We start from the raw sequence: 23,057 nt of genomic DNA on the forward strand, positions 1-23,057 counted from the left end.
GGTTCCACACTCATCACCCCTTGGTGTCCATAGAAAACTGAATTCAAGAGAATCTCTGCTGCTATCTTTATGTTCTGGTATAGGAGGAACTTCACGCAGATGCAATTGGTCTCATTATTCCATCTGTGCAATTGAGACAAAACTTCATCAAGTCCTGCTTTTTTTGCAGGGATGTTGTGAGAGAACATGGAGTGTCTGCACGGGCTCAGAGATCCTAAAATCCTAAAACTGTTTGGAGAAAGGTCCTCTGGAAGCACAGGGAGAGTCAGCTCCCTTTCCTCTAGCTACTACCAGACCATAACCAGATGGCTGGTTTCAGAAGCCCTGTGCAGAGAACCAGTTTTCTCTGCAACACGTTGTTCTTCAGATGCAGGGGCTGGTTGGCCACCTTCCCCTTAGCTTAATTCTCTGAAAGGCAGACATTCCTGTTTGGTATAGCTTGATAGGTGATATTTTTGCATCTGGGCATGCTCAAAATATTCCATGAAGGTTCATGATAATAGCCTTTCTAGGTCCCCTTTTGGATAATGGCAGGATGGGGGTGGGGCAATCTTTTAGGGCATAGCAATAGTACAGTGTGTAGGGCATTTGCCTTGCATGCGGCCGACCTGGGTTTGATTCCTCTGCTCCTCTCTCAGAGCCTGGCAAGCTACCAAGAGTATCTCACCCACACGGCAGAGCCTGGCAAGCTACCCATGGCGTATTTGCTATCCGAAAAACAGTAATAACAAGTCTCATAATAGAGATGTTACTGGTGCCCGCTTGAGCAAATCGATGAACAACGGGATGACAATGCTACAGTGCTATTCTCCTTGCAGAAAATTTACAGCTAATGGTAATAAAACAGAGACTATTTGCGATGCTTAGGGGTTACTCCTGTATCTGCACTTAGTAACTGCTCCTGGTGGTGCTCGGGGAAGCATACGGGATGCCAGTGATTGAACCTGGGTTGAGCATGTATAAGGCAAGCGCTGTACCCATTGTACTATCTCACCAGCCCCTCTTTTGGCTGTCTTAAGCCTACCCCAGCATTTAAGTGCTCAAAGCCCACCTTTGTTTTATTGTGAGAACCTTCACTTAAATTTCACTAACACTTTGTAATGATTTGTAGGCGCATATGCTGTCTGAGCCCGTGTGCTGCTTGCCCACAGGTGGCCGAGCACATGTGTCGCCCGCATCTCCCCTCTTGAGATGTGAACTTTCATGTTTCCATATCTAATGCTGGGAAGTGTTAGGAGCTCTCTGCATCTCTAGAGAAGCCTGTGGATGCTCTCTCATGTTCTGTTCTTCCTTCCCCTTCCTAAAAACCTCCAAATAAAATCTGGTTTTACTTAAAAAAATATTTATATAGAAATAATATGTGAGCTGTAGAGCATTTCCAAGGCATATGCAGCAAATGACTTGCAGCCCTTTCATTTTCTTGGGTAGGGCAGCAGATGGGGGAGTTCAAGTTCATGACACTGGTTGCACAAGGTCATTGTGACATTGGGTGATGGGAATGGCAGGTGAGAGTCAGTTTATGAGGGAGGCGGAGCAGAGGAAGAGGGATCCCCAGTTTCCCACATCCCCAGACAGGGCTTGGGAGCAGCCTCCACAGATGCTCTGGGAATTGTGAGTTTGTCTGTCATCACGTGTTCCACTGCCTTCCTCTCCCTGGCACGACTAACTCTCACCTTGTGATTGGAAGGGTATATGCTCCTCTACCATGTCCTGTTCAACTAACCTTTTAGCTCTCCCGATGACTAGCAATGGGCTTTGCACATGGCTGATGCGGCCTATGGGACTGAGTTCATGAAAGCCCAGAGCAGATTTTCCTCCATCGGGACAAGCAAGTGTGTTTGCTCTGAAACACCTGGGCAGTGGGAGCTCAAAGCTTACAAATCCCTCATCTCTCTCAGATGAGGGATTTCTGAACATCTTAAGTGATAAACAAAGCCTCCCTATTGGGCATTTGTTGGAGAATGATGAAAAGTTTCAAAGACTTTCTAGACTTTGGGTTTCTGCACCTTTTGCTCTATTGGAAAATTGGGCCAGAACTAAAGACTCTCTTTGATACACCAACCCTTCCCTTCCTGTTGGGTGATCTTGCCATGTTCGTTAAAACCTCTGTGGTCTAGCTGTGAAACTTGGGTAATTATACTTCTGAGAATGAACTGAGATAATAACCATGAAGTTCTTAGGCCAGCACATGGCAATGCAACTAAGTGTAGGTTAAAGGAATGAATAAACAAGCCTGCAGTGTAAGGTAGGTAGAAAGATTTTTGTGCACAAAATTCTGGCTGTATTTGATAGGCTAAAGGATAACATCTCTTCCAAGTGGGAGAGAGAATTACTATTTCAAAACTTGGCAAGTGTAAGTAATGCATTGTCTCTTATCTTTTCCCCGCTGCCTCCTGATGTTTCTTGCCTAGGGTTTTCTTTGATGGGGGGTAGAGGAGTGTCAGGGGCTTGGGAAAGGTATCTCAGGTATGCTAGGAATTACTCCTAGTTCTCTGTTCAAGGGTTACATTGGTGGTGCTCAGGGCACCCTGTGATGCTAGGGAATCACATCTAGACACCCCACATGAAAAGCAGGGCCCTAATCTGTTGAGCTCTCTCTACATTTCAGAAGCCAAACTGAGCTAGATGCAGATAAATGGGTAGGTTTTGTCTTTATTGAAAGGGAATGGTTCTTTCTTTCTTTCTTTCTTTCTTTCTTTCTTTCTTTCTTTCTTTCTTTCTTTCTTTCTTTCTTTCTTTCTTTCTTTCTTTCTTTCTTTCTTTCTTTCTTTCTTCGTCACATCTGGCTATGCACAGGGGTTACTCCTGGCTCTGCACTCAGGAATTACTCCTGGAAGTGCTCAGGGGACCATATGGAATGCTGGGAATTGAACCCGGGTTGGCTACGTGCAAGGCAAACACCTACCTGCTGTGCTATTGCTCCATCTTGAGAATGTTTTCTGAGTTTTTTCTTCCACCAGCATATAATGAGGACATATTATTCAAAGTGTCTGGGGCAGGGATAGATATGACACTATAAAGATAGACAGAGGCATAGGGCAAAACTGTCAGCGATTTTAGAGACAGACTATGGGTTGAGAAAGAGAAAGACCTCTATGCTGTGTAGGCATGTGAGCATGCGTGAGTGTGTGTGTGTGTGTGTGTGTGTGTGTGTGTGTGTGTGTGTGTAAATATCACAATGATTTCCCTTATTCTGTTACGTCACCCAAGAGGAGAAGCCATGAACATGGACTCAGATGGCTTGGGTTTAGCTCTGTGGCCATTTCTAAGTGCGTGTGTGTGTGTGTGTGTGTGTGTGTGTGTTTATTTTGCCAGCATTTTTTCCCTGTAAAGCCGGAGCCAGAAAGTGGATGCTGCTGAAATAGCTGACAAATGCTCACCTTACAATTGTAGGGGACTGACTCGTAGGGAAGACATCTGTTGCTGGGTGGTCTTATATGCATCTGCAATTTGTTCCTGTCACCCTCCTAGGTGGCCTTGAGCTCTCCCAGGGTCACTTGATGAGAGTTCATTTGTGCAGGCTGCACTTCTGGGAGCCAGGCTGTCTGGGCCCCATGCCAGAATCCAGAACGCATGGTAGTTGAATGGGGAAGAAGTTGCCAAGAGATAAAAAGAAAATTAAAGTGTTAATACTCAGGTGTCCAGACAACCTGGTATTGAAAAATGCTTGGTCCTATTTACATCTTTTAATTCTCATGCCTTCAGAGATGTAGAGAGTTGCTGGCTGCCTTTAGTAAGTGTTGGCTACATAAACGGCCCATGAAAGATCGGTTGAGGGATCCGAAAGATAGTAAAGCAGGTCAGGCACTTGCCTTGCTCACTGCAGAACCTGGTCCCATCCCCAGCACTGTAAGTGATCCTCTGAAACCCTCTAGGATGACCCCTGAGCACAGAGTCAGGAAAGAGTCCTGAACATCTCTGGCTGTGGCACAGAAACAAAACAACCTTCCCCGCTAGACCCAAGAAAAGTGGTTCGGAGAGAAGTTTTTTACAAGATATTCACAAGTTTGTAAATATCACAATGATTTCCCTTATTCTGTTACGTCACCCAAGAGGAGAAGCCATGAACATGGACTCAGACGGCCTGGGTTTAGCTCTGTGGCCATTTCTAAATGGCTTGACTTGGGGCAAGTTTCTTAGCTCCTCTGCCATGATTTTTTCCTTTGTTTTTTTTTTAGCCTTTATTTAGTTTGTTTTAGTTTTGGGGCCATATCTGGTGATGTTCAGGGGTTACTCCTGGGTCTGCATTCAGGAATCACTCCTGGCAGGCTCAGGGGACAAAGGGGAAGCCAGGGCTAAAACCTGGGTCAGCTATACGCAAGGAAAGGGCCTTCCCTTCCCCGCCATCACCCCAGCACCTGTGCCTTGACTCTAAAGAGGTTGCAAATCCCTGCACCGAGTAAGTGCTGTGTTTCACCCATGAAGCATTCCCCTTCCAGAAGGAGCAGGTTCTTCCGAATTTCATTGTTTTGACTGCAGACTTGGTGGCACAAGCAGACGTCAGCCATCTTGGCTTCTCTCTAAGCTGCTCTGAGGGTAAGAGGCACAGGGGACATTGGAAGTTAACATCAGTCCCATAACATCTTCATAGCACGCAGCAGCCTTCCCCTTGGCCTTTGGAAGCTCAGGCACCTCCGAGCCCTGCTTTCATCTGCCTCACTGACTCAGATGCTTGGCTGGTCTGTGACTGGGAGCAGGCAGCCATCTACTGGGAAAATACAGAGATTTTTATTTTGGGGGGCCACAGCTGGCAGTGCTCAGGGGTTACTCCTGGCTCTGTGCTGAGGGATCACTCCAGGAAGAGCTCGGGGGACCATCGGGGTCCCATGCAAGGCAAGGGACCCTCAAAGGACCCACTGCTCCAGTGTTCTCTAGACATTCACTCCACTTCTAGAACCAACAGCCCTATTGAAGCCAAGACAGGGATCTCGTGGGTGAGGTAAGTAGCCTGTAGGGTCCTTCCAGTGCCTTTATCTGGAGTTAAATAGTTTTTTTTTTATTGTTGTTGTTTGGGTCACACCCAGCAATGTTCAGGGCTTACTCCTGGCTCTGCACTCAGGAATTATTCCTGGAGGTGCTGGGGGGGACCATATGGGATGCTGGGAATCAAACCTGGGTCAGCTGCGTGCAAGGCAAATACCCTTTTAGTGCTATTGCTCCAGCCCCTGGAGTTAAGTGGTTTTAATGAGTTCAAGAGAGAAAAATAATAAGCAAGCAATTTCTTCTTGTTCCAGATCCTCATTTCTTAGACCTTTTATTTCTTACTGGGTATCTTTTGGTCACACCAATAGTTGCGACATTATATACTAAAAGTAGGAAGAGCCAAGATGTAAGACTTAGTTTCCCCCTTACCCTACCCCTACTTAATTTTATTGTTGTTTAAGTAACATGGTTTGATAATAGTGTTAATGTTTATGCTTTTGGCCTATAAAGTTAACCAAAGACTTCTACTTTGGTTCAATTGGGAATTTCCTTCCTTCCTCCCTCCCATCCTCCCTCCCATCCTCCCTCCCTCCCACCCTCCCTCCCTCCCTCCCTTCTTTCCTCCCTTCCTTCCTTCCTTCCTTCCTTCCTTCCTTCCTTCCTTCCTTCCTTCCTTCCTTCCTTCCTTCCTTCCTTCCTTCCTTCCTTCCTATATTTTTATTATTATAGTTTAAGGAACATGGTTACTATAGTGTTATATTTATAGCATTGTTGTACAAAATTACTGCACCCCCACCACTGCCAAAGTGTCCCTAGATTATGTCATCCACCTCTAGTCTGCCTTTTCATATTCTATCCCCCAACTGTCTTCCCACTGCTTGATGTGCAAATTGCTGAGTCTTGTAATACAAGGTCAAGGGGTTATTATTGTTTGATAGTTTCTTTCCTTGTTTTGACAAGGCTCAGTTCTTAATATGTTTCCACTCTGAGTAAGTCTTTTTTGAAAAACAACAGCAACAACAAATCAACAAACGCTTGCTATAGGAGTGAAAAGTTCCATTCAAATGACATATTGAGTTGGCAGGGCCTCTTTGTTACTTTCCTGGTCCACAAATGATGAACTGTCAGCTCCTTTCCACAGAAGAACAGAAGGAGCTAAACTCTTCGAACACTTCTGGAAGTTGCTGAACTGTCTGTACTGTTCTATAATTCCAGAATAACGAGCATCGAGATCTGTATTTTCTTTTTTTTTTTTTGAAGTAAATAGATTTTATTTAGAGGCTTTTGAGGCTAGGAGGAAGGGCTAAGAAAGGGAGCAAGAGGGAAGAGTAACGCGCTGAAGAGAGAACGCGGGCTTCTCCAAGGGTGGAGGAAGCCCCTACACATAACCGAGCTTTAGACACAAAAGTATGAAAGCATGAAAGTACACATCTCAAGAGGGGAGATGCGGGCGACACATGTGCTCGGCCACGTGGGCGCAAGCAGCACATGGGCCTGTATTTTCTTTTTCTTTTGGTGGGTTTCAGAAATGCTGCTTGATAGTCACTTAATTCTTCTTGTCTCAATGAATTAATACCTGGTTTGACACGGCTATAGTGCAGGAAACGGAAACAGGACCAACATTTTGTTTGTTTGTTTGTTTGTTTGTTTGTTTGTTTGTTTGTTTGGGGTTCTTACCGCACCGTGCTCAGGAGTAACTACTGACTCTGTGCTCAGGAATTGCTTTTGGTGATGCTTGGAGGACCTTTGGGGATGGTGGAGATCAACCTGGGTTGATCAAGCTCAAGTGACGCACTGCACTGTCACTCTAGGTGCAACACGACATGTTTTTGTCATGAGCAGTTACTGCAATGTTCCTTAGAAGCTTTAGCTGAAAGTATGAATGGAGCCGAGTTGCTGGCTTTTTCATAGAGAAGTCAAGTCCAGCTCTACTTCGGACACAGAATAACATTAATTTCAGTCAAGAAATGGCCAAGCTGGACAAGAGCAAGTCAAGAGCCTTCTAGAGAGACCTACACACCAGGACCCTCTCAGCCAGCCCTCTGCACCTGTCACAAGCCACATCAGCACTTCTCTGTTCTCTGCCCAGTTGAGTCACGTTCCTGTCACCTCTGTCCCTGCAGTCCCTGTTCCCTTGTTTACTAGGCTGGCTGGGTCCTTTGTTCAGAAAGATACCCATCACAGAATGTCCCCATGTGTAGGAAAACGATCTTTGCAGATGTATTAATAAGATCTTGAGATGTGAAGAAGATCGTTGGCTATCCAGGGTTACAATAAATTCAGTGACCAGAAGTCCTGGAGAAGAAGGTAGTGTGACGGTGGAGGCAGAGGGAGGAGCCACATCACTGACAGGCCCAGGAAGGCCACCCAGTGACAGAAGAGGCAAGGAGCTGAATGGCAGAGTCCTCCACACTTGTAGGTGTGATGTGTTCAGAGGCAGGACTGGGGCCAGTGCTTGGGGAGGCCCGGACACGCAGGCAGCTGTCAATGGGCCCATAGTCTGGTTCTCCCCAGCAATGGAATTTCCCAGCACCCCAGTGAAGCACTTCCTGCCTCAGCCCAGGCTGTGGTCTGTTGCCCCACAGCACAAGCTAAGATCAACACTTCATCCCCGGATACCCCACAGGTCCTCTGACACCATGAAACTAGGTAGTGCTTAGGAAGGGGGAGAGGAGAGGGCGCTGACTAAGGTAGAAAGGTTTGGGTCTTAGTCTTCATTCATTTTCTTCAATTTTGGGGTCCTATGCTAATCGTTTGTAGCTAAGAGGTCTCATCTCCGATGAAAGAGTTGGGAGATGTCGCTGCATTCTCTTTCAAATGCTGAGATGGGAAAAATAAGTGTTCCGTGATGCTGTTGAAGGAAAGAAATCATTCTACTATACCCTGAAAGGAAGACCAGAGGGGCAGTTGAGTTCCTCGGGGACAGAATGACCTTGTTACCCTGAACAGCCCCTGGAATCTGAGTGGCCTCTGGTCTCTCGGCCTCTTCTTTCTAGAACCTTCACATTTAGACCACCAGGCCAGGGACTGTTCCAAGGATACAGGGGTGAAGTTAATGCTACTTGTTTTTGCTTGCGTGTTTTTAGAAGACCATACCAGCTGATATTTTATTTTGTTTTAATTATTATTGTTGGGTGAGGGTGCTTCAGGGCTACTCCCTCTCAGGGTTCAGGGGACCATGATTGGATGAGGATCAAATGTAAGCCTCGTACATGCGAAGATAGCGTCGGCCTTTTGAGCTGTCTTCCAGCACATATTCATTCACCCAGCCTAAGCGAAACTCTATATCCATTGGAAGATACTCTGATGCTCATTTATTCTGACTTCATTCTTAGTCTAGTCTTCCCGTCCCCTGCAGCTCTCCTGGTCTCTGATGGAGCCCTCCTGTGACCAGGGAACTTGGGAACTGTCTCTTTCCTCAAGAACCCCAGGGATTTCTCAGAGCTCTGATTACTAACTAGACATGCCATCATTTGTACAGCGCTGGGATCCAAAGCCTTGGAGCTCCCCCCATTAGTCCTGCCTTCACCCTCAGATCAATGCAATCAAGCCCCCAGTTCTTCAAGACAGTCTGGTCTGGACTGGTGTCTGGGCATGTGAGTCCCCAGTGGACCTCTCGGTGTAGTGGGTGCAGATGCTTGGGTCTCATCCCAGACCTTCCGAGTTGAAACCTGCATTTTCTCAAGACCGTCAGTGATCACTGTGTACAAATTTAGTTTAAGCAGCGCTGTAGTGGACCACAATATATGCCTCCCCCTATTTTTTCCCATTCTCTTTGCTCTCACTTTTAAAGCATGCACTGTGTCCCTTGAAGCTATTCCCCCAACCTTAGTTTGTTCTTTTGTTGTTTGTTTGGGGGCCACATCTGGTGGTGCTCAGAACTCTGTGCTCACAGATCACTCCTGGTAGTACCTTGGAGACCCTATGTGGTGCTGAGGATGGAACAGGGATAGGCTGTGTGCAAGGCAGGTGTTTTAACCTTTGTCCTATCTCTCCAACCCCTAGTTTGTTCTTTTAATTGCTATTGCTGTTAGATCTGCTGGTGTTCACAAAAGCTGGTTTGAGGAAGGAACTGTGACAAGGAGCAACAGCTCCAACTCTCCGTGATTGAAACATCAGCTGTTAAAACTGTCATTGTCATCACAGGAATTTTCTGGACTCAGATTTCCATGTGTTCATCATATTTCCATAAAGGATGAGATTGCTGATCTGGAGGCCATTAAAATGAACAAAACCTTTTTTGGTTTTGTGTTTTGTTTTGTTTTGTTTGGGGGGGACACACCTTGCAGTGCTCAGGGGTTCCTCCTAGCTCTGCACTCAGGAATCACTCCTGACACTTCTCAGGGAACCATATGGGAAGCCAGGTATCGAACCCAGGTCGGTCATGTGCAATGCATACAACCCACCCGCTGTACCATCTCTCTGGCCCTAATGATTAAAAACCTTTTAAATGGGGCTCCTCATGATATAATGCTGCGCCATCTTTTGTGGTTCCTTTTATTTTAACGATTTAATGCTGGGTCTTCCCTTGTGGTTCTTTTTATTTTAAACTCGACTAAATAAATCACCAGAACTTCCTAGTCACCATTGAGACAGCCACCAGACTTGCACAACACCATTCAACCGACGAGGAGGGAGGAGACTGTGGTGTATTTCTAGCCTCCCTCTAGGGCAGAGATGGAAACGCAGCCTCAGAAAGGTGCAGGGACCAGGCTGGGGCAACAGCTGTGCCAGAGAGAAATGCTTTCAATGCGTGCACTCAGCAATATGGAAATGAACTTGGCCCGTTCAATCATGAACATGAATAAATGCTTAGCTGCCTTTCCAGCCACAAAGCAGCATTCTATATTTGGCGCTTTTAGACATTCAGTGAAACAGACTGAATTTAACGCTGGATGACAGTGCCAGACTAACTTTAGTCAGACTCACCCCCAGACTGTAAAAGGCTGCTTCCCCTCGACCCTGTCACAATTTCCTCTCTCCGCTGGAGGATTCAGGTGAGCTTTGAGCCCCATAAGCCCAGAAGATCATCAGCCGGGCCGTGTGAGCCCACTCATTGTGTGTCTTGGGCATCCATACTAGATACAAGGCCACAGATCTGTTAGGTCTCAGTTGGTCCTTCCCTCAGACACCCATTGCCTCTAGCAAGAGACCTCATGCATCTTGGCCTGTTTCTGGCCCGAGGTTTAATTCTTTCCAATGCAGCACACATGGTTGAAGCCCCTCACCTTTCCAGTGCATGGGGCATGGGACAATGGGACCCTGTAAATGATGGTAGAGGCTCCTTGGTTCTTGGGGAACCAGGGTGGATGAGTGCCTGCATTAGGTTGATGATGGGGAAGGGAGAAGGGCCATAATGGATACACATTTGAAAATGAAATCAACTGGCATTACTTATAATAAAATAATAATCCCCTGTGGTTGCTCAGTGATTTCACTACACTCTGTCCTGTCTGGCATTCTTCCTTCCAGAATTTGTGCCAAGTTCAACTTAACCCTATCATGCCAGTATCCCTTTTTATAATTTTAACAGCCTGCCACTCACCTCAAGTAAAATGCATTATTAATATATTGCATAGATAACTCTGAAAATATTAATGTAGTGCTTTACTGTCATGTATTAGAAAGTGGTTAAGTGTAGGGGCCAGAGGATTCTTGCCCTGCTAGTGGCCAACCAGGGTACATAGGGGCACTGCCAGGATGAGCATGGAGCCAGGAGTAAGCCCTGAGCACCTCTGAGTATGCCCTGCCTCGTAATACCAAACAAACCTCATCACAGTGGAGATCCAAAGTTCCCCAGGATTTTGCAGCCTTAGAGGGTGCACAGGACTGCCTCCACAGAGTCTCTGGATGGGTGCTGGCCCATTCAGATATGATCCAAGGATGGTGGCAGGTGGGGAAGCTCGGGTGGGATTTGATGGTGAGCCCAGAAAAGGCCTGGATGGCCTCAAGCAAGGAGAGCCCCTACTCTCTCAAACACTTCACCTCTGTTTTGTTTTGTTTTTTTTTTTTTAACTGGGTCAGTTTCAAGTTTAAGCCCAGATATAAAATAATCAGAAAGAGGATACTTTAGAGGAGAACTACCAACTCTTTTTGACTTTTCTACCATTAGAACCAACCAGTCTACTCTCATCCTCTGCCCTCCACAGGGTCACATTAGTAAGCTTTATACAGAGCCACAGGAAGTCAGGAGGAACCTGGTTCCAAGGGGAATCCTTGAAGCATTTTTGAAATTCAGTTCTGGTTTTCCTTTAAACTATAGGTATGATCTCATTCCAACTTTTTAAAAAAGTTTTGTAAAGTATATAACAATGTCTAATCCTTCTTGGCATTTGCAGTTTGCACAATCGAATATATTGAGGAAATATGATGGATTGTCTAGTCTTTACCCTCTGTGTTTCTTGCTGCTTGGGGATCTTAAAGCAAACAAATTAAAGGGGTTTTATTAAATGCTCTTACAGTATTTTCTAGAACAATTGGAATCTTAGATTTTTATTTAACAATATTGATATACATAACGCCACTTTCACAAATATGAATGCATTGTTTAATTTGTGAGTAGTCATTTAGTCCAAAGACACCAGTAGAGCCCGCACTTTCTCAAACACTTCATTTTATTTTATTTTTTTTATTTATAGAATTTAAATTTATTTTATTTTATTTTTTAAAAATATTTTATTGAGTCACCATGTGGAAAGTTACAAAGTTTTAAGGTTTAAATCTCAGTTATACAATGCTCGAATACCCATCCCTTCACCAGTGCTCATATTCCATCAAACACTTCATTTTAAATGAATGCTGATTGGTGATCCTGCAAGATCTGTTTGCAGTCTCATTCCAAGAGCAAGTTTATCCATTTGCCAACTGGATTTACAGGAGGGAGGCACTTTGCAGAAATCAGAATTGGACACTTGGGGCTGGAGCGATAGCACAGCGGGTAGGGCGTTTGCCTTGCACGCGGCCGACCCGGGTTCGATCCCCGGCATCCCATTTGGTCCCCCAAGCACTGCCAGGAGCAATTCCTGAGTGCAAAGCCAGGAGTAACCTCTGAGCATCGCTGGGTGTGACCCAAAAAGAAAAAAAAAGATGCCACTCAGAATTGGACACTTAACACCATCAAAGAATCTGTTGCCCAATAGAGATGGACTTTCGTGTCATATATGTGTCTGAATCATTGTGAAGCTATAATGAGCTATAGGTGGAATTTCAAGGGATAAAATATTACTTTCTTCTTTTTTTCAAGTAAAGCAAATTTTAATATATATATATTTTTATTTATTTATTTTTAATTTTTTAATTTTTTATTGAGTCACCATGTGGAAAGTTACAAAGTTTTCAGGTTTAAATCTCAGTTATACAATGCTCGAATACCCATCCCTTCACCAGTGCACATATTCCACCACCAAGAATCCCAGTATAGCTCCACCCCGCACCCCCACACCCCTAACCCCCCCACACCCCTAACCCCCCCACGCCCCTAGCCCCCCCACCCTTAGCCCCCCCCCGCCTGTGTAACTAATAAATGAAATATTACTTTCCTCTGAAGATTTCCTGGAGGAGATTCATGAAAAGACTCATGAAATATTTATCAACTTGTGAGCCTTTAAGTTTTGAGGGCTGTTTTTCTGAGCTGAAAAAATATACATTTATAGAACTGTATGCAGCTTCATAATATACATTTCTGTATTTATTGTCTGCGCATAACTGCATCATTGCTAATAATTGCTATGATGAATTATCTTCAATATTGCTACCTTTCTAAAAAACCTCCTCTGACTTCAGATCCAAACCTAAGCTTGGCTTTTTCCTACCGAAGATTGCCCTTTTGTGGCTCCAACTCCCGGAGTGCCTCTGTTGGATGAAGTCTGGACTGGAGCTATCAGATAAATGTTGGTTCTGTCAGAATGGCTCACTAAAGAATTCCAAGACTTCTCATCACCAGGTGTTTTTCCTGTAGTAAATCTGAGGACACAGACCCAAGCACTCCTGGGCTTCTCATTACACATTCCTGGAATCAAATATAATTGCTTCTGCTCCTCATGGTCCAGGTTTCCAATCTGTCTTCCCACCCTACTAGCCTCTACCTGTACCCCCTGGAAATTTGAATGGGGGCAAATTGCTCAACAAAAGCCACTTTTGGCCACAAAATCTTGTTGCAAAAAGTGTCTACACCTCACTTCTCATTGAAGCCTTATGCCTGATAGCTACGATGTGGGAACAGCCTAACTGTCTTTTGGTCAGATGAAAAGATAAAAAAAAAATGTGGAAAACAGGATGAAAAAGCATCTGCAGAACTGGTTTTACTGGTTTTTACTGGTTCCAGATTTCCCATGTTCAAATGCTTAGAATGTTAGCATATTAATGCAACTGCATTTGTGATTTCAACCATGTTTACCAACTTGCATCCAGTCGGATACTTTTCCGCCAGTTCTTAAGCCAGCTCCCCCTCCCTTCCCATCCCCGACCTCCTGATGTCTGTAGCTTTTGATTAAAATTCAGAGAGAAGTCTGGTGGTGAGGGAAAAGCAGCTGCGATGATGTCCACGGGAACCAAAATAGAACCGAAAGTAAAATCTTTACCCTCGGCTGTGGTCATCAGGGTTCATGCACTGGAAGAGAAAAATATTTCTTTCTGAGAGAGCTTTAGGGGGAGAGAAATCAAATTAAATCTAGAAAGTCCAGGAACTGCACAGAAATTAAATTAAAATTTCTCCTTCCCAGCACACCCAAATAGACTCATCATTTTGGATAGATTTGTTGATGGGATAAAGTGCTTCTTAATAGAATGATTGTCTAAATGACAGCCATTTAGCTCGAACTCTCTTGCTGGAACAGGACAGCTGGGAAGTGGTGGAAGGACTGAGGGGCGAGATGAACTACACGCAGGAACCACCTGTGCAGAAAGGATTTTTGCTGAAAAAGAGGAAGTGGCCTCTGAAAGGCTGGCACAAGGTAAGATGCTGGGCTGGGCCTCAGAATCTCTATGCCCACTCTGCACATGTCCTCCCCCGCCCCCCGCCCCCTGACCCTGACCCCCTCCTCCCCTCCGTCCCATTCCCTTCCTAGGCACTTGCCTTTAATTTGAAGTTGAGCATTGAGGCCTGGGGAAGAATGTTTGGCTGGAATGTCTCCATGGATTGTGCTTTCTTCCCCACAGAGATTCTTCTACCTGGACAAAGGGATCTTGAAATATGCCAAGAGCCAAACAGATGTAAGTCTTTTTATATAATCCAGTAGGCTGCTGACAAATCCTGAAAGCCTAGGTGTTGGATGAGGTTGTGCTCACTGAGGAACTGAATTTCTCTCAACCAGGAATTCTGTGTGTGTTGGGGGGGGGGGGGGGGGCGTGGAAAGGGATGCTTCCTCCTCACTGTTCCGGCTCTGGGTAATAGATCAGCTCACATGTGAGGCCCTGGGTTTGATTCCTGACATCCTATAATCCCCTAAAGCATCATCAAGCACCACCAGGTGTAGATCGGTCACCAACACCTCCCCTACCTTTCGCCCTCAGCACCCTTGGGTCTAACTAAGCATTACTGAGTGCACCCCCTTATAATAAAAAACAATAAGATGGACTCAACTCACCTGCCAGGGAGGTGCAAAAGCTCCCCAACTGTAAAATTGGGGGTTCTCTTTAGGTTTTAGAGTTTGCTGCAGGGTAGGGGGTGCTTGTAGGTGGGATAAGTCATCTTTGCAGGAAAACCACTGAAAGAAAACATGGGGCAGGGTCGCTCTACTGCTGAGTGATTGGGGCTGGTGCTGAAGGTGACGTGAAGATCCCCAATGCAAGGCAGATGGTTCATGGGGCCTCTGAGTACTAGTTCTGCCCTAGAGGCAACCCTTTCTTCCCTGCCTCATCTCTACCTTCTTCCTCAGAGTGCTCATCTTGTAGGCTTGCAGGTAGAAAACACGACATAATTCTTGTCTCACAGGAGCCAGGCAGGGCTTTCGCATTTGCTCCTTCTTTGGAGTCACTTCCCAATGAATTTAGACAGTGGAAATGAAGTCAGCAGGAGGTGAGGTTGTGTTCTAATGGGTTCATGGCCCCAGCAAGTGGATCCACATGACTCTTTTCTCTACTCCTTCTTTCTGGCTGCATCAGCCTTCCCCACCCCCCATGCCTCTGTTTTCCCATCTGTAAAATGGAGAGAGCACACTCTCCCTCACAGATTAGATAAGACGGTGCATTGCCATACTTAACTTGGCACTGGTTCCCACCGAGTGCTATTGTGCTTTTTTGCCTATTTGCCTTGCTTGGATTCTCTGTATCCTGCGCATGAGGGAGATCATTGCTGTCGCTTTCCATCTTACTTCACCTACCATGACAGCCTCTTCTTGCCTCCATGTAATTGCCAAGTGAGGTCTCAGTTCTGTGCCTGGCTGATCAGTTTTCACTCTAGACCATATCTTCTTTACTTAAAGGATGCTACTTATTTTAGCTTGGTGGTTTGCCAGTGACCTGCTCTGTGTCTCCACAGATAGAGAGAGAGAAGCTGCATGGCTGCATTGATGTTGGCCTCTCGGTGATGTCTGTCAAGAAGTCATCGAAATGCATCGATCTAGACACTGAGGAGCATATCTACCATCTGAAGGTGAGAGGTGTCCGAGGAGCTGTCCTTGGTGGCACAGGGAGCATTTATGTTTCAAAGGGATTGTGAGTTGCTGACCTGTTGGCACTGTGGTTTGCTACATCAAGCCTTCAGTTGATGTGTGGGAGACCTTTGCCAGGAGAGTATTTGTAACGATCCTTACTAATCTTCGGATGGGATCGTTCAGCATGTGGGACTGTCACTATAGGAGTCATCTTCCTGTCCCCTTATCCTCTTGTAACCCCTTTATATGTTGCGACAACAATGTTTCCAAATATGGGCCCCCTCAGTCCTCAGACCACACCTTCTGTCATGAAGAGTAATTACCCTACATTAAAATGGGTTTCCTGAAATCCAGTATATTTAGTTTGTCTTACAACTTCAGTTTATTTTATCAAGAACTGATTAAGCTGTTCATCTTGGGGGCCAGAGCGATAATACAGCAGGTAGGGCATTTTCCTTTTACATGGCTAACCTGGGCTCAATCCCCGGGATCCCATATGATCCCCGAAACACTGCCAGGAGTGATTTCTGAGTGCAGAGCCAGGATTAACCCCTGAACATCACTGGGTGTGACCTAAAAAGGAAAAAAAAGAAAAAGTTCATCTTACAGGGACTGTCAGAAACTTTCCATCTAAAGTACAGGCAGCCAAATAATACTTCTCAAAGCTGCAAAGCTTTTGTTTTTTGGCCTTCTCTTCTGCAAGGAATGTATGGAATAGGGCTTCTTAAACTTTTCCCATTTATGACCCTCTTTGTTGTTATTTGGAGTCACGCCCTTCAGTGCTCCTCAAGCCATGTAGCATGGAATCCAACCCTCACCTTCTACATGCCAGCCAAGGGCTTCGGCCCATTGAGCTGTCTCTTAAGTTCTTGCCACCCCTCTTTGCTGCAGAAATTAATTATTATTACTGTTATTTAATGGCCTTGGGAATATACTTAGCAGTGCTCAGAGCCTGCTTCCTGGAGTTCTTAGGGGACCCTGTGGTGCTGTGGATCAAACAGGGATTGACTGCATGTAACACAAGTGCCTTAACCTTAACCCTTATCCCTTGCCGTGTCTCTCTGGCCCTGCCTGTGGCATTCTTAGCATGCTCTTAGGTAGTAGGTCTATAAAATAAGTCTACAAACCAAACACTTGCTAATATTCATTTAAAAAAATTATTTTAAAACAAGTATTTGTTTTGGAGCGACACTGGTGCTGCTCAGGGATCAGTCCTGGTGGTCCTTGGGGCACCATATGTGGTGCCAGAGATTAAACCGGCATCAGTTACATGCATGACAGGCGCCCTAATCCAGTGTTATCTCCCTGACCTCCTTGAAAGAAGTTTTAAAGATTTTTCGCTACATTCACATTCAGCTCACATATGGTGCAACTCCATATGGGATTGTACCCACAGTGTAAGAAGCTAAGGTACCCAAAGGTACCCCATAGTAAAAAGATGGATAAGATCTCTATGCTTAAAGCCTTGGAGATCTAGACATGGCTCATGTTTTGGCTTGACTACTTATTAATTGTCCCTTGGCAAATTATTTCAACTCTGAAAGCTTAATTTTCTCGATCCACCTCCTCTCCAGAAGGGAAATGATTATAGTGCTCATCGTGTAAGGCTGCTTGAAGAAAATCTGACATCATGCCCAGCCCCCAGCAAGCACAATAAGTGTAGTTATTGTACATAATTATTAGGTGGGACCTCGATGTTAGAAGTTAATTGAGAACATGTTAAGACTCTTCTCTGCCTTGGGCACATGACTTTGCATATTGAGAATGAGAGCTGAGGGTTGGAAAAGTCACACCAGAAGCTGCTGAGATGCATGTTTGAAGCCGCGAGTGTCCAGACCCTATGCGTGGTGCTTGGACCAATGCATCCCTGTGGTTAGTTGACAGGAAGAGGGGTCAACTCATCCGCTGGCTGCAGCCTAGCTTCTGTCCCTGTGTTCGTGGTTGATGTTAACTGTGTAAAGCTGGGCTACTCACCTTGGCACTAATGATAGGCTGGTCTGGAAGTTCCTGGCAGTTGGCAGCCAGGCCTGTGCATGGTAAGACAGTAACTTGCTCCAGATGTGGCACCCTATATGGATGTCTCCAGGCCATGCCAGGTATTCTCTGGGATATAAAATCACACAATGGGGAAGTAAGATGAAAACACATGTAATATTAAGAAAGAAAATAAGATTTAAGAAAGACTACCCCTCATCTCCCACCCTATTTCTCAATGTCAGTCTCCTCTCCTCTCAAATATTCTAGGTTCTCTCTCTATGTTCTTCAGTGACTCTGCTCTGTTATGGGTTTTTTTGTTTGTTTGTTTGTTTGTTTTGTTTTGTTGTTTTTTGGGGCACACCCAGGAATGCACAAGGGCTACTCCTAATTCTGCACTCAGGATTTACTCCTGGCAGTGCTCGGGGGACCATATGGGATGTTGGGAATCAAACCCGGGTTGACCACGTGCAAGGCAATTGCCTGACCCACTGTGCTATGTGCCAGCCCCTCTGCTCTGTACTTTAATGTGGTCGGGAAAGATCAGGTTCTTGTCTACCCATTAGTCACGGCAATGGTAAAGATAATCATTCTTTTTGAGGTTTTCGAGTACTAGATAGAGATCAGAGAGATTGATTTGACGGGCTGACTGTGTGCTTTGCATGCAGGACGCTTCGGCTGGACGCCCAATACCACCTGGTTCTCTGAGTACTGCTGGGGAGTAGCCCTGCGATTCCCAGACCCACATAAATAAAGAGCTAGAATGCCTTAAAGCTCAGTTTTCTATTTCTTACAGTAGTTCACTTCACGGTCTGTTTGAGGTGCAGGCTCACTCTCCTGAAATGGGCTCGGAGTAGTTCTCCTAGTAGTTCTCTTAGGGGCCTGATTAATAGCCTCAGGGTCGGGGAGTGTTTCAGTGCGAGCAATCCAATCCATTCTCTCCTTGTGTAGGTGAGGAATCTGGGCTGCCGAGAGAGAGGTTAAGGGGCTATTTACCCCTGGCCCTGTAAATACTTCAGGGACTAGAGCAGAACCCTGATCAGTTATTTTTATAAAGTATTTTTCTTCTTTACCTGTTTAACCAATAAAAACTAGGTCAAGATGAATACATTGGGCATTGATTCTCAAGGGCTCTGAGAGTAGATCAATGCAGAGAATGATAGAAGATTCCTGTAAAATCCCAGCTAACTATATCTGGGAAATGTAATGTTTCAAATCTATAATTTAGGGAAGACAAATGGATGTGCGTCTGTTTGTTTTGCTTCTTCCTGTAAGTGACACATTCACTGGCATTGGGGAAGGGTTAAAAGTCATGCGTGTGCTTCCAATCAATACATGATACATAAAAGTCGACCTAACATTTCCTGAAAGAATTATGTTGCTGACATTCATCCCCCATGTCCTCGCTCTCCCTTGTGGTATTAGTAAAGATTTTAAAAGGATTGACCTGGATTTTTCTTCTTGGTAGTGAACCTACCATGATCCCCTGAATTATTTTTAAAGTGCCACTTCATGAATCTTTGAGTTCTAAAATGTAGGTGCCCACAGTTTCATTTTGAAAATATTAATATACCCTCACACACAAATATTAACTTAGAAGAAGTACTTATGGCGTATAGTTCTAGTTCTACTTCTAGTTCTAATTATAGTCTGTTTTAACACTTCCATGAGCATTGGAAATATTTTATTATAAAAGTTATTTTAGTTATAAACATTCTCCAGGGAATTTAGGCCTAGTAGTTTACCATTTATGGAGAGAATGACTCTGGTGTGTGTGTGTGTGTGTGTGTGTGTGTGTGTGTGTGTGTGTTTGTGTGTGTGTGTATCTATGTGTCTGTGTCTGTATGAAGAGTCCTGAAATAGCCAATAACACCTTATCAGATTTTTTTCCCTATTTCTGAGAATGGCAAAAATACTCTTTTTAATAACCTTCACATTCATTAGCATATATTTCTCAGCAATGTCAGGGAAGATTAAGGTTACAAGTTTAAATATTTTGAAAAGAGTTTACTAATTCACTCATTTCAGAGAAGATTGAGCAGAAGGGTCAATCTTTTAAAAATTTGTTGAAAAACAAACGGCGCCAATATTTTCAGCAAACTATGAGAAATAAGAGAAAATTAGAAATGCTTAGAAAAATATGTTTTTGTTTATTCTTGAATGTAGCTGGTAGTTTTTTGCTTTTTTAAAAGCAGAGCAGTTTGTCTCTTTTTAGGAAAGTCTAAATATATATTTCAGAAAACTCTTTTTACTCTCTACTAACGTTTTCTCATAAAGCACATAAATGTAAACTGAGTCAAGAAGGTGATATATATGGAGCCAGAGAGATAGGATAGTGGCTAGGGTGCTTGCCTTGCAAATGGCCAACCTGGGTTGATTCTTAGTATCCTATATGGCCACCCATGCACTGCCGGGAAGATCCTTGAATGCAGACCCAGGAGTAAGGCCTGAGTATTGCTGGGTGTACCCTAAACAATCAAACACACACACACACACACACACACACACACACACACACACACACATGTATATTTCTATGTGTCCTGAAAAGTGGGGGTTCAGAAGTGGCCTCAGATTGGCAACATGTTTTCATGAGTCACCTTGTTCCCTTTCAATTAAACACCAACTAGGTAAAGTCAGAGGAAGTATTTGAGGAGTGGGTATCCAAACTCCGCCATCACAGAATGTACCGTCAGAACGAAATTGCCATGTTTCCACATGAAGTGAATCACTTTTTTCCGGGATCCACTGTCACAGATGGTGCACCTGGCGTCTTGGACTCCATCTCAAGTAGAAAGGTAACAACTTGTCAATAATGGGTCTACATACAGGGAGTGGCTTTGGAGTGGGAATCCCACATGGGAAGTTATTTACAGGGGAAACAAGGTAATCCTAAACTGGTATTTAATCAGTCCTCATCCCACTTGGTCAGAATCAGAGAAGTCTCAATGAAAGCCGGGCCATCACAGAGGAAAAGTGTGTAAGCAGGACTCCTTTTCTCTCGGCATTCCAGTTTTTTCTTGACCAGTTGGAGTTTGGTTTTTGCATTTAGATATAATAAGCAATATCTAAGCTATCATCAGAAAAATGCAAATCAAAACCAAAGATCATCTCACTGGAACACATCACAAACAACAAAACAACTTCTTTTGGCATGGCTGTAGGGAAAGGGAGCCCTTAATCTCTTCTGGTAGGAATGTCAACTGGTTCAACCTTACCAGAAAATAATATGAGCACTCCTCAAAAACTAAGCATTGAGCTTCCAGTGACCCAGTGATTCCACTTCTGTGCATTTACCCCAAGGGCCCCAAAACTCTATTCAGAAAAGATATCTGCATTCCTATGTGCATTACAGTGCTAGTCACAATAGCCAAAATCTGAAAACAATCCACATGTTCAAGAACAGATGACTGTGGTACACTGTAGAAGATTATTCAGCTATCTATTAAAAATAAAATGAATTATGCAATATGCCACTACTCGGATGGAACTGGAGGAGATCATGCTAAGAGAAGTTGGTCAGAAGGAGAGGGAGAGATAGGAATGATCTCTTCAGGATGTAGGATGTAAAGAAGCATAGAAAGGGAATAACAAATGGCCAAAGGCAACAGCACCTGAGAACTACAGAACTGAGCTTGCTACGGTGAGAAGGCAATGGGACAGGGGGAATTTCAGGACAGGGGATCCTGAGACAAAGTTGAAGAGAAGCAGGTCCCTCTGGTAGAGGGTGTGGAGTTGGAACATTGTGTGCAAGGAACCCTGTGAGTAATGGTATTGTAAATCTAATTGATTAGAATGAAATTTTAAAAGAAGAAAATTTGGGAAGTGATAGCTACAATCATGGACATACAGGATTTCGAACCATTTCCTTACATTTGCATGCCTATTTGGACATGCTTATCATTTAATGGAAGAAGCAAATAGGGACTGCCATCCGAGCCCCCTTGCGTGACATGGCCAAGTTGGGGTCTCCAGTGGGAGGACTATGCCAGAAGCTTCATTCCCTATCCAGGCACATAATTTTTACCTGCTATTAGTCTACTTTGTTAACCTTTGCACAAAGACTTCCCACTGGCCTGTTTTCACTAACACTGGTTTTTGTCTTCTGTGAAACAGCGTAGCAGTATATCAAAGCAGAGTTCCTTTCAAACAGGAAGCACTTTGTCATTTTCTTGTGGCGAGGCTCGAGTTCCATTGTGGTTGCAGTCTTCAGAGGACATGGAAAAGTGCTCAAAAGGTAAAGTGGCTTGAAATTTCTGCTCCTTGTAGTCTTGGCTTATATTGGTTCAGTACTTGCAACTCAGGTGAGTTTGTACTTTCCCCTACTGGTCTATGTCCTACACAAAAAATAGGTTTGTTCTCAGGATTAATAAAACACACTCCTTCTAGCCTTTTCTGTGTGTGTGTGTGTGTGTGTGTGTGTGTGTGTGTGTGTGTGTGTGTTATTGTAGACTCCTAAATCATAAATCCGTTTCCATGATTGGGGTCTGTACAGCTCTTTTTTTTTTTTAAGAGACAAAAATGACTATGAGACCCATCTAATATCAAAGATCTTTGTTGTGGAGGTGAGTGGGTGAGACAAATGGAGACCCCCACAAAGTAGGTATTTTCTTCCCTGACCACACACTAGAATCATGGTATTTTTTTGAGGGCTCCCCACAAGTGCTGGGAACCACCGATGTTTCAGTACTATGCCTGGCAGTGCTAAGGAGGTTGTATGGTGCAAACTTGGAACACTGTGTATGTCTGGCATGCACTCTAGCCCTTTGAGCTAACTCCCTGGCCTTAAAAGAGTTTCTAGAATGAAAGAATATCGATCTCTCCCAAGGAATCTTTTTAAATTGTTATAGAGTGGGGAAATGGGGTATGGGTTATAATTTTCTTCTGTTTGTCAAGTGGGAGCCACAGTAGACAATTCTTATTTAGTATTCTCAACCTTGATTAGCTTAAAAAATAATAATCATCCAAGGGATAGATAAGCCAAAGGTCACTGATGGAATTGAGAATGTACTGATTCAGACTGAAGTGATAGAACAGCAGGTAGGGCATTTGCCTTGCACGCAGCTGACCCGTGTTCAATTCCCAGCATCCCATATAGTCCACCGAGCACCACCAGGAGTAACCCCTGTGCATCATCAGATGTGACACAGCACTGCCCCCCCAAAAAGAGATTAGAGAATGTACTGATTTAATGATCTGAAAGGGACTTAGAATGATATTATTTAAAATAAAAACCTTCAGTTGATATTTAAAGTATAATCACCATTAAAAAATACTGTTTGAATTATGTGCATTAGCAATCATTAATAGGCACTATAAACTATAGAATTGCAATAAAAAATAAACAACTTTGATTAAAACAAATTAAAAAATATGAAGGGGGGAAACTTCTCTTATAGAAAGTGCTAGGTGATAACCTTGAAAAATGCTTTTTGTCATGTTGAGTGCAGATGTGATCTCATCTGGGGCCTTAGAAATTGTTGCCCTCTGAGTAAATATCAGTCATGACATTTACTGTGTGACATTTCGGAATAGTAGACTTGGAAGCTCTACCTTGCACCGGCATCA

The 23,057-nt window shown here is 44.2% G+C and overlaps 1 protein-coding gene across 1 annotated transcript in view; it reads left to right on the top strand.

Moving 5' to 3' along the window:
• OSBPL3 (oxysterol binding protein like 3) overlaps window positions 1-23,057 on the top strand; it is a 206,793-nt gene that overhangs the window by 109,041 nt on the left and 74,695 nt on the right. Inside the window, exons 4-8 of the mRNA XM_055143981.1 lie at window positions 13,758-13,874; window positions 14,080-14,133; window positions 15,401-15,514; window positions 20,120-20,287; window positions 21,606-21,726. Coding sequence (XP_054999956.1) covers window positions 13,758-13,874; window positions 14,080-14,133; window positions 15,401-15,514; window positions 20,120-20,287; window positions 21,606-21,726 — 574 coding nt within the window. The remainder of the gene's footprint in view (window positions 1-13,757; window positions 13,875-14,079; window positions 14,134-15,400; window positions 15,515-20,119; window positions 20,288-21,605; window positions 21,727-23,057) is intronic.

This window comes from Sorex araneus, chromosome 1 (genome assembly GCF_027595985.1).
Source record: "Sorex araneus isolate mSorAra2 chromosome 1, mSorAra2.pri, whole genome shotgun sequence".
Lineage (NCBI taxonomy): Eukaryota > Metazoa > Chordata > Mammalia > Eulipotyphla > Soricidae > Sorex > Sorex araneus.